Consider the following 14,553-nt stretch of genomic DNA (forward strand, 5'->3'; position numbering starts at 1 on the left):
TATGTGCTTTTTTAACCGTGTTTGTTAAAGATATGCACTCAAAGACTCTTTATTTAATACCTTTACTCCACATTCTGCTCAGAGAATTGATTCTTTCTGCGTGACATCATGTTGCTTTTTTCCGGCTCATATATCAGCTGTTTATTTTTCTTTTTTTCTTCTTCTTTTTTTTTTTTTTGTTTTATTTCATTTGAATTTAATTTCTCCCTGTTTTTTCTACCTTCCCTTCCCCCTTTCCCTTTTCTCTTTTGTTTTTCTTTTGTCTTCAGCCTATTCTGCAAACTTGGAGTTCTTGTCAGGCATAGGATTTCACTATTTGGTAAGGAGACCCTTAAACAAATACTAGCATGGCCATCACTTGGTTTTCTTTGCCATTTTTGCACTGTGTTGTGTGCTGCTATGTTGCATGAATGCATGTTTGCATGGCTGCATGCATGGTCGTCATAGGCCAAGGTAAGGTCCTCAAGGTTGTTTATGAGTAGCATTACCTATAGTAAAATTGAAGACCGTAAGTTTGTATACCAGTCCAAAGCACACTTGAAAATCACAAACTTATATTATTAAAGATCAAATGAATGAAAACGGCAGTTTCTACCTTATTTTATTTCAGAGGGGTGAAGCAAAACTGGGCCTCTGAATTTGTGTTTGCTTATCTCTGATAGATTAAATACCCATCCACAGTTTTTAATTGTACTTACTTTTTCAATGCTCTTGACTACAAATTTGCATGTTGACTGTATTCCAGACATTGGAACTTCATAATAGAGACAGGCCTGGGTTTGCCAAAAGCAAGTTCTCTGGTACCTCCAAACCCCACAGTAGTCAGTTTTTGTTCATTTCTGAGAATTCATGTAGCTGAAGTTCATGTTCCCAAACCCTGCTTTCCAGTAGCCATGCAGGGCAGTCACTCACTTTTCACAGACTCTCCTTGCAGTGGGGCTTTAAGACTCTATAGCAGTTGGCAGTTTATTTTTTACACTTTCCTGCATCTGCATTCATAAACTGCCAAGGCAAATTTTAGCCCAAAGCTCTCTAGATTTTGAGACAGTGTTGTGGTGACTTCAGTAAGAAAACATTGAGTGTGTTTAGAGATTTATAAGTCCTAGTCCATTCACCAAAAACCCTAAGGATTATGTTATTTCTATAAAAGCCACAAAGGATAAACTGAGAAATAGGTACATGTATATCTGTGTGTGTGTGTGTATATATATGCAAATAATTTTTACATTCTTTACATTTGTTTGAGAAATGATAGCTTCTAGATATGACTACTTAATGCTGCATTTGGTTTCTAATATTATTATATCCAACGTTTGGGTACTCTTAAGATATGATTCCCATAAATTGCTGAGGTTTTTGCATTAATGTTTCAGTTATCCAAAATTCATGGGGAAATTGCCTTCCGAATGATCTCCAGTTGGCAGCCTTTTGTTTTGACTTCTCTTCAACTTAGAAAAACTTCTATGTAAATTATTCAGACAGAACTTTCATGTACTCTTTAACCTTTTCATAATAATTATGTATTCAAAAATTCTCCATCTGTCTTCAGAGAATACTGTCTAATTATATCTACCTCTGGTGGGGACCCCATAATACTTTCTGTTGTTTATCTCTAGCATCTTACATATTTTAACCTCTTGGTTTCCAATGTTACATTTTGCTATAACTTCACATTTTAAATTTTTTGAGGTATTCCATATATACAGTGAAGTACACAAATCTTAAGAGCAGCATGATGACATAGCTTGATGGAATTTTACATGTATTTGCCCATTTTTCTCAGTTCAAGGCATAGAACATTTTCAGCATCCCAGAAGCCTACCTCGTGCCATTTTGCAATTTATAGCCCTCTGCAAAGGAACTATATTTAAACTAATCTAGTGGTCTACTAATGTAGACTTTCATTACCATGTATTAATTTTGCCTGTTGTTTAATCTCCTTTATTCCCTTTGAATATATTAAGGGCTCAGTAATGGAAGATAAATACATACTGTAACTTGTTGTAATAATCAGAGGAGAAGAACTGGATTTTGACCTTCATTTCATCTGTGATTCTAATATTTCATCTAGGCGTTGTATATTATATCCTTTTGCCTTTAAATATAACTATTTTTTATTTTTAACAGGAATTTATTGGAGAACTACTGTGTGTCTTTATCTGGAAAGCATACTTTAATGTGCATTTTATTAATGTCACATTATTTTTTCAAATTCGCTTTGGCATTTGCTTATAAAACAATACAAAGGTCAAGAAGTCTTTATTATTCAACAATACTCTAATATAGCTTTGTCAACATTTTAGCATTTAGGTCTTAGACTTGTAAACTTTACATATTATAGCTATAGCTTGGTTTCAGACATTAACATGATGTCCTGAAGAAAATAATGGACTTTGATCAGAAAACCTGTATGTAAGTCCCCTCTTTGTAACTGAACCAGTTGAATGATCTGGACAAGGGACTTGACTTCTCTTGATAATTATTTATTTTTTTCATTTTGAAACTAGATTAAAATAACTACTAACTTTAGAGATCTATTGTATATATAAAATCTCATATGAGACGATGAATGTTAAAGTGCTTTGTAAACTGTAATCATACCACTTTCAAGTCTAAGATATTCTTAGCCTTATTTGTACAGCTTATATTTAGATGACTCAAGTTACATACAGGCTAAACTAGGGCAGTTAGCTATTTAAAGTGCATGCACCATGAAATCTTTAAAATCTAGGCATTTTCACATCAAAGCAGAAGTGGTATAATTCAAGTATTTACTTTAAAAAAATTAACTTTTATTATCTTTTGGCCATATCATGGGGCATGCGGGATCTTTGTTACCCAACCAGGGATCAACCTGTGCCCCACCACAGTGATAGCATGGAGTCTTAACCACTGAACTGTCTGGGAAGTCCCAAGTATTGACCATTTGATGTATCAATTTTACCATTGTGGATTTTCCTAAAGAAAAAGAGATCTAACAGCATATATACAGTGGTCTTTTGTATATGGACATATTAATCTCTTACTTTTTTCTTTCACCCTATCTTTACATTATTTTTTTCTGTGTTCTGGGAGACACCAACTGATGATCAAAATGTTTTTCCTGTACTTAGTTCAAAAAATTGTTCACGGCCTAACTTAAGAATAAAGTGAGACAGAAGTGAAAGTTGAATTTAACAAAGAAATACTTGGGGTTGTGTCAAGTAGCAAAACATATAGAAAGAAATACATTAACCTGAAACATGTCAGGAAGGTGCGATTAGTGATAAGAAGGAAGCATTAAAAAACACCAGGAGGCAAAACTCTTGTCATGATGGTGGTAATTGTGGGGAGCTGAGTTTGATCCGCAATGGAATATTTATTCTAAGGTGGCTGCCAGATTATATCTCTAAAACTTCATCTCTAGTTCAGAAAATTTTCTGATATATAAAATGAGGATTCCCCAAATTTAAACTTCTATATTTGCTTTATCTTTTACCTACTTTAAAATATTTTCTATACATTGAAGCACACTAAGAATTAAAGAGATGAGTCATGTTTTTATGCCTCATATATGCTTTTGAAGGTGTTTAAACCACTTCATTTTATCTTAGAAAAAGGTAGAATTTTTAAAAGGGGAACAAGCCATATTCCCAGCATAACAGTAGTTCTGGTATACCTGTAAAATACTTTATGGAAAAAATAGTAAGTAAAATAGCATCTGTTTTATATATAGGGCTTCCCTGGTGGCTCAGTGGTAAAGAATCCACCTGCCAATGCAGGAGATGTGGTTTCAATCCATGGGTAGGGAAGATCCCCTGGAGAAGAGAATGGCAATCCACTCCTGTATTCTTTTCTGGGAAATCCCATGGACAGAGGAGCCTGGCGGGCTGCAGTCCATAGGATCGCAAAGAGTTGGACACAATTTAGCGACTAAATAGCAACTGTTTTATATGTAGTCTTCCCTTTTGACTTCTGAAATGCTTGCTAGTAATTATAAGTTGGTGTATTTTGGAACAAATAAGTTCTTGTACTTTGGAAAATCAGTTAGAACTGGCTAAGACCCAGGCAGGTTGACAAGGTATAAGGACCCCATGTGCCATATTCAGGGACACATTGTTGACTAATGAAATACTGCTTTTAATGCCTCCATTTTCCCTCATTTATGCTAAGTCCCTCACTTTGGACTTCCCCGGTGGCTCAGATGGTAAAGCGTCTGCCTACAACGCAGGAGACCTGGGTTTGATCCCTGGGTTGGGAAGATTTCCTGGAGAAGGAAATGGCAACCCACTCCAGTATTCTTGCCTGGAAAATCCCATGGACGGAGGAACCTGGTAGGCTACAGTCCATAGGGTAGCAAAGAGTCAGACACGACTGAGCAACATTTGGTATTTGGTATGCTAAGTGGAAATTCTGAATGTCTAACTGCCTAATTTTAAGGCAATTAGAGAATCCTCAACTTCTGCTATTATAGCCTATTTAAGGCTCTCAGTTATTTTTAGAGGAAGTGGAATCTGGCAACCATAACTCCAACAGGAATAGCATGGTGACACAGGACTTCTTCACGGCTTTCTTTTTCCATGTGGAAGTAAATCAAATGCCTTAATGACATTCATTTTATGCATTCATTCAGTAAATATTTTCTGTGTGTGAGGCATTCTCTTAGGCTCTGAGGATAGAAAAATGAAGATTTCTTTACCTTTTTACTACTCCCAACCTAAGCCAATATACAGGTGGCTTTCACCTGCATGCCTCTAAGAACATACTAACCCTGCTCTCAGAACTCCCTCTTGCCTTTCTAAACTGTGTTCCAAAACCATCATATCTCTCGCCTCCCCTCCAAAAAACAAGACAAAGCAAAAAATGATCTCAAAACTGAATATACTCTTGTGTAGCCAGTGGCTTCCCATTTCTCTAGAATTAAGATCAGAATTCTTAATCTGGCCATTTAATCTGGTTAGTGTTTCATAGTCTGCCCTCCGTGTACCCCTCCACCCCTGTTTCCCAGAGAATTCTTGCTTCCTCACGATGCCTCAGCTTAAGTGGTCTTCCTTCTGCTTCTTGAAAGTGTCATTTTCATAGCTGCTCAGGCCATTTGCACCATCCATGATTACTGACTGTAATGGGATCCTGTATATGCCCCTCTCATGGGATGAACTATCCACCGTTCAGATTTCAACCTAAGTAGTATTCTCTCTGGAAGATCATAGCTGACCTCTCTGATTATACTCGCTCTACTATTATAACATTCTCTTAGCTCTATGTACTTTTCCTTCATCTCAGTGATGAGTTACTAGATTAACTTCTCTCTTTGGTGCAAAACTCAGCTCTTTGAAGGCTTATTTTTGTATCCTCAGAGCCCAGGAGGAAGTCTGGCACATAGTGGCTGTTTTATAAATATCTTATGATGGAATGAATCAACCAACCAGGTCTTACCTTTAAGAAAACTACAGTCTAAAGAGTAGATAAGTAAGTAGATGCTTTTAGCAATGAGATAAGTGCTATCAGTTTGGAATTTTCTTACCTTCACAAAGAGCCCAAACTTTACATTTTTTTCTCCTTGAGAATAAGAAAAATATAGTATCCACTTATCTCACAATTGGTGAGAATCACATTTTTAAAAAATTCTTAAAGCCTTCCACTTAGAGCACTTACATTGAAAAGGAAGTAACACTGTAACTAATGACTCTTAAAACAAGATCATTAAACTCTACTAACAATGATCTATTCAGTTCAAGTAACTATTCGAGAAGGCTGGCACAAAATAGTTATCATTTAGAGGCTTTGTCTACTTTCCTGTTTTCTGCTGAGTTTTTAACACATTAGTAAGACAGTTAATTAGCAAGACAGTTAGTCCAGAGTCCTAGGATTTACTGGAGAATTTCCAGCTTTGATGACAAATAGGTTTCTAGGAATGCCTGGAGTAGAGCAAGCATTTTGCAGCATGATCAACATATTTCTTATCAGCAATATTTCTTCTGGTTGACCTCAATAACCCTAGAACTCAACATTTTCACATCATTAATACAGCTCCAATATTAGCTTCATGAATATTGGACAAGTATTATCACATGTTTAAATGAAGCAACAGGTTTTGTTAAAATACTTGTTTTCTCCCTCTAGGGTGAGTATGACTGATTTAAACTGGTGCCAAAATCTTAATATTGTTTTTCAAAGAGTTTTAATAGTAAATAGAGTAATATTATGAATTCTATCCATTGATATCTCTCTCTGATTAAAAAATTAGTGGATTAAGTTTATGTTGATTCCCCTTGACCTGCCCCCCCCCAAACTCTGTATTTAAATGAAGAGTTTTCTTGTATCAGGAGATATTAGAAAATATTACAGTCATCTTTCCATATCTGCAGGCTCTGCATCTATGAATTCAACCAATCAGGGATCAAAAATACTCAAAAAAAATAATTCCAGAAGGTTCCAAAAAGTAGTGCTTGACTTCACCATACCTCAACAAATTTGTACATAACTTTTACATTGTATTCTTTATTATTAGTAATCTAGAGATGATTTAATGTATAAAGGAGGATGCATGTAGGTTAAATGTAAATACTATGCTATTTTATACAAGGGACTCAAGCATCCTTGGATTTTGGTGTTGGGGGAGGGTCTTGGGACCAGTCCCCTGTGGATACTGAGGAACGACTGTTAATGTTTGTATTGTCCCTAAAAAGGTTCAGATTGTGTATATGTTTGTTTAATAGGATACATATAATGAAATGAAAGTCATTTGAAGCACTAAGAATCCCTGAGGATAGTGCTCTGGGAGAACTGAGTATGTCATTATGCTAAGAATTTAATGGTTTAAATTAAATTTTAAAAATAGCACAATCTGCTACTTTTTTTTTTCTTTTTTTTAATTTTATTTTTAAACTTTACATAATTGTATTAGTTTTGCCAAGTATCAAAATGAATCCGCCACAGGTATACATGTAAAGTTCTATTTTCTATTGGAGTATAATTGGTTAACAATGTTGTGCTAGTTTCATGTCTACAGCAAAGTGATTCCGTCATACATATGCATCTATTCTTTTTAAAATTATTTTCTCATTTAGGTTGTTAGAGAATATTAAGCAGAGTTCCCTGTGCTATACAGTAGGTCCTTGTTGATTATCTATTTTGCATATATAGCAAGTTTCCTTTATACATTAGGAAACTCTTGCTTTTATCATACATACTGTCCTAAAACTACAGAATCTTTCAGTCACATTAAGACCTTAAGGATCCTCTTAATGATGAATGGTGGTTTAGTCACTAAGTCATGTCTAACTCCTGTGACTGAAAGATTCTGTAGTTTTAGGACAGTATGTATGAGAAAAGCAAGAGTTTCAATGTATAAAGGAAACTTGCTATATTAAAAATAGCCTAATTCTTATAGAGGGTAAATATCAGACTCAGACATTTCAATGAACATAATATCAGAAGATAGATACTTCTTTCATTTCAATATGCCACTCTGAGAGGATTTCCTGACTTTGAGCAAAAGAATAGCATGTGCAATATATGTTCTAGTTGAACTGAAACTTTTCACCAAGTTAGGGACTCAGTAATTTTAATCTTTTCAATATCACAGACTTTGGAAGTAATGAAATCTTCAGCATGCTTCAGTTTCTACCTACTCATAATTTGGAGAGAAATTTTTACCTTTTAGCATAATTTTATTTCATCTTCTTAATAAAGATTTTTCTAAGGTTAATCATCTCTTCAGAGAAGATAGTATAATGAGATATTGTATCAGGAGCCATGTTAGGAAAGTAAAGAAGAATAAAAATTAGAATAACTGTTGACTGTTTTCCTGGGAGAAAGTCAACATTCTGCGAATTCTCAGTATATTAGTTTATAAAACAGCAGCAGTTACATGTATCAAATTTTGGATACCATTGAAAACTCCTGAACTGTAGAAACCTTATATTTAAAACCACAAAACAGTTTGAGATTAAAATGCAAAAAGGATATTTTGACTCTAACAGCTTTAGCTTTGTTATTATTTAGGGGGTTGTTTTATTTTATGAGTTGCTAACAATGTTTTTAAAAACCCTATGCTTGCTGTATGTTGTCATTAGATTCTATGAGCTGTAATTTTAATTTTGTACCTTTGTATCTTTGCTGTTACACACACACACAAACAAACACATAATCTTAAAGATATTAGGTAATCCGTAAGTATTGTTTAGAAGTACGAGAGTTATGTTTGAAGACAGAGGAAGTAGCTTGAACTTGGAAAAAACACCAGTTGAAAGTATCAAACTTTTGGTTTTTATACTACTTAGAGCAGTTAAGAAATTGCATACAGTTAAGTATGTGAAAATACAGTCATCACCTTAAAGTTTTAACATCTTACTATGCTCTGAACTAGCCCCTCTGCTTCTTACTAATAGTGTGATTGACATTCCTGATGATGGTGATCTATATCTCCTTCAGAAGGACAATATCCAGGTTGCTATTTTATTTAAAAGTCTTACTGCATACTTTATCTCTTCATGATTAACCATTAGTTTAGGCATCTATACATGCCAATGAAATTGATTCTTTTGCTTGGTCCATACATTATAACACTAAAGTTCAGTTAATACTTTCTTTCATTCCTTAGGGTCTTTTCCCCACCATTTTTTATGGAGGGCTGTTTCCATTTAAAGTTGTACTCTCTGATCTGGAGTGTCCGAAAATGTATATCTGCCTGAGCTTATAGTTTTGTGACTTTGATAATCACAGAAATCTCATATTCACCATACAGATGTTCACTGGACCCACAGAACTTGTCTAGCCACTGGTGCCCTTTCTTCCTCTTCATACTTACATCCATTGTCATCCCACAGATACTAATTGAGCTCCTGCTATGTGTCAGGCACTAGTCTAGGTGCTGGGCTACATCAGGGCACAAAGCAAACAAAAATCACACCTCACGAGCTTATACAAATAGAAGTTTAAAATGCCCTGAGCCTCCTTTTGGAAAAAGGCATTGCCAGGCTCAGTATGAAGTACAGATACTGATCATCTGTATAAAGGGACAGTATAACTGTGAGTTTTAGGAAAAGAGTTAGAGGCCAGCCTCTCTGAATTGGTGCTGACTTTGGTTGCATTATTAGATTCATAGGCATCGCTTTGTATCCCCTCTCCCTCCCAGGCCTTCGCTCTGTCATTTTCTGTGCTGCGTCCTCCTTATGATTTTTACCTCCAAACATTAGAGGTTATTGGACCTTTCTGCCTCTATATTTATGTTCATGCTAACATTTCATTCAGCCCCATGATTCAAAGAAATGTCCATATGCTTAGGAGACCCAGATTTACAGCTGCAACTTAGATCTCATCTCTGCACTCCAGATTTTTGTATCAGTTGCCTATTCCATATCTCAAGCTGAGATGAATAGGCCCATTGCACTTCACCTGTTGAAAGCAGAATACCCAACTCCCACCCCTCCCATCCCCTTGCATTCTCTGACGTCCACCTTGTACTCTCTACACATCACTGAATCCTACCACCATTCACCCAACTGCTCAGACACTTGCTCACCCAAACAGTTGCGGAGTTATCCTTGTCTCCTTTCCCTCTCACCAACTTGCAACACATAAGCAAAAACTGAACATACGTTCTTAATTGCTTCACCAATAATATCCCAGGCCAAATTTGCCATCTTCAATCTACTGGTTCTAGACTACTGCAAGGGCTTCCTAACTCACTTTTACTCTTGCCCTCCCAGAATTTGGCACACTGGAATTAATCCTCTTAACGTATAAATTGGCTCACATTCTGTTCAAAATGTCTTCCTATTGCACTTAAAAAAAAAAAAGTCCAAAGTGCTTGCTCTGGTTGTGATACTCTAGAACTTGGTTCCCTTGTCTCCACCATATATTCTCCTTCTTTTTCCTGAATTTGTCCACAGCATCCATCTTGACTTCCTTGCCAGGATCAGTAGGTTCATTTTCTGCCCCAGAGCCTTTGCACATCTGTTTGTACCACCTGGGCTTTTCTCCCATATATATACATGGTTTGTCCTTTCACTTCATTTAAATCTCTGCTCAAATGCCATCTCCTTGGGGAGGACCCAATGACCACTCCCCCTGTTACTCTATCCAGTTGCTCTCATCCCCATTCCCTGCTATATATACTTTTACCTTGGCTATATATTATGTAACATTGATTTTTTTTTTGGCTTAATAGTTCATTATGTGTCCCCCATTAAAATGCAAGTACCATAACTCTAGCTTATTACTGGAAGTTTAAGAGTACCTGTATTTATCGTGTATTTATTGAGTGAATGAATAACTAAATGAAAAATACTTCTAAGGACTATAGTAGAAGCCCTAGCACTGCCACCAGTTAATAGACAGGGGCATGACAAATTCTGCCCTTCCACGGATTTTGTCATCATTATCATTGGAAGTTCTGAGATTCAAAGCATGAGATTAATGGAACATTTACTGAAAGAACTCAAGAGTCTCAGCAATGAATACCTAATTTATTTTTTCATATTTGTGTTATACCACTAAACTGGAATGCCCACACACTAAGGAAATTATTAATTTCCATGTATGTTTAATTCATTCATTTTAGGGTACTTTTGTGTATAAAGAGTATAGTATACTCAAATGTTTTAAAAACTCACATTCAAATAAGAGTTGTCAACCTAAGGACCAGGAAATTATTGTGTATATTACATGTAGGAAAGCATGAAATGAAGAAGTGATCAGTGTCAGACTATATTGTGTGTGGTCACTTTGTTACTTTGGATTCATATTTTCTTTATTGTATCCTTATCATAAAGTAAAATATATGTATTATATGATTCATATTTCTGTACTTAGTGATGAAATATTCCTATAAAATAAGTTTCATCTTATTTTTCAAGGGGAGTTGCCCCATTTTAGATATCTCATAAGTAATGTCTAACTTCTTCAGCCTCTGATACTTTCTTACATGATGGTTTGGTACTTCTTTTTCACCAAAGACCAGCAACATTCAGGCATGTTAGTTCATGTGAATGCAGTTAAATTCAGGCAAAATAATTCATCTTAATGCTGTTGAATGCAATAAGAAAGCAGACATACTTGGGGTAATTAAAAGGGAATTAAATTTTATTAGACTTTAACTCACCTCATTTCACAGAGGATATCGGCTGACTTAAAAAGTTGACATACAATATGATTTAAAAATAATGTGAACTGGTATTGGGAGGGGGATATGTTTGAAGACTCCAGTTAAAATTCTTTGGATAGTGCAGTGCTTTGAATGCTTCTTGAGTATGTCAGCTATTTGATGAAACATGCTTTATTGCTTTTCTACTTACATTTGCATAACCACTTTTAAGCAGAAAAACTGCATGATTTTAAACTTGATTATCAAAAAGTCCCTTGAATTGAGTTATCCTCATTGAGTTGTGCCTTGACTAATTTTTTGGAACACAAGCGTTAATAGAAAGAGGAACATTGAGAATTTCTCAGAGCAGTTTATACAGCTATTTGTTTCCTCTTTAGGGAACGATGCAACATCAATTGTCAACTGTCTTCATATTTTGGGTCAGACTTTGGATGCAAGGTAAATGGATATGTTTTTATCTCAGTCAATGAGTGTAAAAATGATATATACGAATCTGAAGAAAAAGCTAGTGTCTTCGTTGGAATTGTAATGAAGACTTCAGATGAAAAAGAAAATATTTTATAAATTAATAATACAAGTAAGTAAGTGTTAGTCGCTCAGTCGTGCCCAGCGCTTTGTGACCCCGTGGACTGCAGCCCACCAGGCTCCTCTGTCCATGAGATTTTCCAGGCAACGATACTGGAGTGGGTCACCATTTTCTTCTCCAGAGGATCTTCCCAAACCAGGGATCGAACCCAGGTCTCCTGCACTGCAGGCACATTCTTTACTAACTGAGCTACAAGGGAAGCCCAGTAATACAAGAGCATTATATTATTTTTATATATAATCAGATACAGATTGTTATTTAAATTTCAAGTAATTTCTGTAGTGGCTAGGTATATAATTGAGAGTTGCATTGGGACTATATCATGTGAGGTAAAAATAATGAGCTACAACTCTAGACAGCTTATTAACTTCAAAGCATGGTAGTTGTACTCCATTTTGTTATAATATTTAGTTTTATAGGAAACATGAGGGTTTTATTCTTATTTTACAGTTGAGTAAAGTGAAGCTCAAGATTCCATAATAAGTGTGGAAGTAGGCCAATTTCCAAGTCCGTGCACTTTCTACCCTGCCCTAATATCACCATGACCAGAAATCCAAATACAAAACCAATTTGGTTAGCTTGATTCAGCCATTAAACCATTCATTTAATTCATTAATTATCCAGGATATATCTAAATAAAAGTTCCTAAAAGTCTTCCACAGAGAATATTCAGTGATACCTTGAATTATTCATTTTAATGTTTAAGATTTTATTTGAGATGTTTTATATAATAAAGAAAGAAGATACAATTATGCACCTTGATTTTCTACGTGAAATAGTGGCTTTTAGCATGTCACTTTCATACAGAGTTCAGTCTTCAGAGACGTATTTAGAAAAAACGGATTTTCTACCGTTAAAAGTAAAAAAAAAAAAAGTCTATCAGTTGGTAACTTGGTTTAACCGCCATTAAATGTTTCTTTCACACCCATTGTCTCACAAAACAGTCTAGTTTTGTTGGATCTGAGGTGAACTAAACTTGCTCAGGACCTAAGTTTTGTTAGTCATGAAATAAGTATTCTCAAAATTTGAGACCGCAGTTGAAAAGCATACATCATTATAACTTTGGGAGCCATTTGGGATTTCCCTAACAGTCCAGTGGTTGATTCAGGGCTCCCAACATAGAGGGCAGGTTTGGGGTTTGATCCGTGGTTGGGGGATTAAGGTTCCTCATTTGTGCGGCCACAGGGAGGGTCGGGAGAGTAGGGACGATGTTTAGAAAAAAAAAAAAAAAAGAACTACATTTTGCTTCAAGATCTTAATTAAGTTGACTCTAAAGGCATTTAGGAAAGATTATGCATGTATGGAGTGATACTACTATAACTTCAAGTATATAAGAAAAATAATGTTATTTGAAAGTGGATTAAAAAAATTAAGTTGACTATCGTCATGAACAAATAAACATGAGTTAAAAGCATGTTTTATTTGTATTTTCTGTGCTCCTACCACAAGATATAAGTTGTCCCTTCTTTGCTCCCTAGGACTGTGATGAAGACTGGCCTGGAGAGTGTTAAAAGTGCACTCAGAGCCTTCCTGGACAATGCCGCAGAGGATCTGGAGAAGACGATGGAGAATCTTAAGCAGGGCCAGTTCACCCACACCCGAAACCAACCCAAAGGTGTTACTCAGATTATCAATTATACCACGGTGGCACTGTTACCAATGCTGTCATCATTATTTGAGCATATTGGCCAGCATCAGTTCGGAGAAGATCTCATATGTATGTAAATCTATTAGAGTTTCATTATCTAAATGGTACAATCGGAAATTGTAACAGCCACATCATAGAGATTACTCAAACACTGCTTTAAATTTTTTTTTTTTTTTTGGAAGAACACTTGAAGTTGACATTTGAGTTACAAAACCATTATTATAGAGATAGATCATGAATTCACAGGAGGGACCAGTAAGGTAGTGGTTATAGATAGTCTACATTGTTGACATACAAGTTCCAAATTTTACTCTTTTTATGATGTCTTTTTCCCTGGAAATTTTCTAATGCAGTTTCACCATAGGACATGCAGCATTAAGTGTTTTCAAATTATTTCTGAGTTGATGCAAATTGTTTGTGCAAGCTCTCCTACCAATATGTGAAGACTGCTGAGACAAAGTCTGTATCTAAATAATTGATCTACCAGGGTGGCTCAAATGTCTTTGGTTTATAGATTTCAGTCTGTTTTCATAGGGGATTTCATCTGCTGTTTTTGTCTGGAATTCTGTAGTTATTAAAAATAGCCACAGAATGCCGAAGCTTGAGTGGAAAGAGAACACATGACCTAAGTTCCTTCCCTTCTGCCTGTATGAACATGAAGGAAGATAAAAGCCCGTATCTAGCAGTCAAGTGGGTCTTGCCCACAGACCCACCCACTCAGACTCTCAAATGGTGTAGGTCTCCCAGGTAAAGTTCTGTAAAAACCATTGTGGTAATCAGAGAATGGCACAAAGACTAGTTTCAAAATATTGACACTACTTGAACCAGTGGGAACATTACTTCCCATCCCATATTGACATAGAAACAAGTATGGGAGAGGAGAATGACTTCTCCATTCATGATATGGTGTGTCCTCCAGAAAGTGGTAACAGAGATGGCATTAGAAATCCAAGGTTCTTATATTTCTTTGCCTGTTGAACATGTTTATTGAATCAGAGATCATCTTAGAAGTTTTATTTTCTAACTTTAGAAACTACAAGAGTAATTTTCTTATGCTTGGAATTCTAAGTTGTTTCAGAAATAAATGATACACCCCATTCTCCAGCATTCTCATTCTTGTTCATTGAGAGTTAAAATAAAAGATACTGTCTTTATGTACCTTTGAAACAGGAGTCAAAATGGACCTGTCCTCCCAGATATTCTTATGCTTAGTTTTATTCTTGAAGAAAT

The 14,553-nt window shown here is 35.6% G+C and overlaps 1 protein-coding gene across 7 annotated transcripts in view; it reads left to right on the top strand.

The window, feature by feature from the left end:
* The window catches only part of RYR2 (ryanodine receptor 2), an 827,636-nt gene that overhangs the window by 655,017 nt on the left and 158,066 nt on the right, over positions 1-14,553 (top strand). For 6 of the 7 annotated variants that reach the window (XM_059882653.1, XM_059882647.1, XM_059882648.1 and 3 more), the window contains 3 exons: positions 270-319; positions 11,467-11,527; positions 13,154-13,392. In XM_059882653.1, the coding sequence (XP_059738636.1) occupies positions 270-319; positions 11,467-11,527; positions 13,154-13,392 (350 nt within the window). The remainder of the gene's footprint in view (positions 1-269; positions 320-11,466; positions 11,528-13,153; positions 13,393-14,553) is intronic. The other variant, XM_059882652.1, reaches the window with a different exon arrangement.

Source organism: Bos taurus, chromosome 28 (genome assembly GCF_002263795.3).
Source record: "Bos taurus isolate L1 Dominette 01449 registration number 42190680 breed Hereford chromosome 28, ARS-UCD2.0, whole genome shotgun sequence".
In the NCBI taxonomy this organism is placed as follows: domain Eukaryota; kingdom Metazoa; phylum Chordata; class Mammalia; order Artiodactyla; family Bovidae; genus Bos; species Bos taurus.